Source organism: Cervus elaphus, chromosome 11 (assembly GCF_910594005.1).
Source record: "Cervus elaphus chromosome 11, mCerEla1.1, whole genome shotgun sequence".
NCBI classification, from domain to species: Eukaryota; Metazoa; Chordata; class Mammalia; order Artiodactyla; family Cervidae; genus Cervus; species Cervus elaphus.
In genome coordinates, this window is record NC_057825.1 from 56,676,551 (window position 1) to 56,677,963 (window position 1,413).

General features: G+C 47.3%; 1 protein-coding gene across 1 annotated transcript; it reads right to left on the reverse strand.

The window, feature by feature from the left end:
• Window positions 1-226: 226 nt before the first annotated feature.
• Window positions 227-1,135, reverse strand: LOC122703186 (TATA-box-binding protein-like). Its single transcript, XM_043917255.1, has one exon. The coding sequence runs from the start codon at window positions 1,133-1,135 to the stop codon at window positions 227-229; it is 909 nt and encodes a 302-aa protein (XP_043773190.1).
• Window positions 1,136-1,413: the final 278 nt, after the last annotated feature.

Consider the following 1,413-nt stretch of genomic DNA (forward strand, 5'->3'; position numbering starts at 1 on the left):
ACAGTTTCAACAACTTACAATAACACTTTTGGTGTTCTTCCTGCAGAAATAGTATCCCTTCTTGGCACCCTTATAGGGTACACTTGCAGGAGAGCTTCAATTGGAACTGTGATTTACAACCGCAAGTCCAACCTCTCACTACATGGGACCATCTACAACAACAAATACAAAAATCAATTGGTTTAAAAAAAAAAACAAGTGGGTGGAGGAGGCAGGAGCACAGCCATTATGAAGTCTTCCTGAAACCCTTTAGAATAGAGTAGATGTTATTAAAGGCTTCATTAATTTCTCTTCTGACTTTAGCACCTGTTAACACAACTTTTCCAGAAACAAAAATAAGGAGAACAATTCTCGGTTTGATCATTCTGTAGACTAAACCAGGAAATAACTCTGGCTCATAACTGGCGAACTGTCGGTGGCTAAGCAGAAGGGCTTCTAGCCTTATGGGGAACTTCACGTCACAGCTCCCCACCATGTTCTGAATCTTGAAGTCCAAGAACTTAGCTGGAAAACCCAACTTCTGTATGATCCTGGCATATTTTCTTGCTGCTAGTCTGGACTGTTCTTCACTCTTGCCTCCTGTGCACACCATCTTCCCAGAACTGAAGAATAGTGCAGTGGTCCGGGGCTCTCTTATTCTCATGATTACAGCAACAAACCTCTTGGGATTATATTCAGCATTTCGAGCAAGAAGGGCAATTCTCTTTAGGTCAAGTTTACAACCAAGATTCACCGTGCATACAATATTGTGCAGCTGCGGCACCAATTCAGTGATCTCTGAGGCTGGCATGGCAGGAGTCATGGGGGTCATGGGAGTCATGGGGGATGGATACAGGGGAGTGGTACCCAGCAAGGGTGCGGTCATAAGAGGCTGTGGGTTGAAGAGCGGTGGTGTCTGGTCCGAGGCCTCCTGGGTTGCCTGCTGGGACGTTGTCGAAAGCTGACCTGTTGCCACCTTCGCCTGCTGCTGCTCCTCCTCCAAAGTAGACAGACCGTCGGTGCTCTGAACCGGCTGCGGAGTCAGTCCTGTGCCATAATGCATCATTGGACTGAAGACAGGGATTCCAGGACTCATGGCACCTTGAGGGGAGGCCAGATATCGGTCAAATGGAGAGAGGCTATCATTCCGATCCATGATGTTCACTTTCTTCTTGGTGAACCAAAACCTTCAGAGTGGAGATTGCCTAGGAAAGCGTTCAGTCTTTTCCTGGAGCTAGTCTAGCACACTCTTCTCAGCAACCGACTTCTGTTACTGGAAGCTCAGCTCCTCTGTACTTCCGTGTCGAATCAAATCCCGGAGACAAGAGTTTTGGGTGAAGTAGAAAAGAATAGCTCTACTACTTCGCCGCGCAAAGGGAGATGCACCACGCTTCTGCCTTAGAACCTATGAGTCTCAAACCGGAGAGAGCTTGA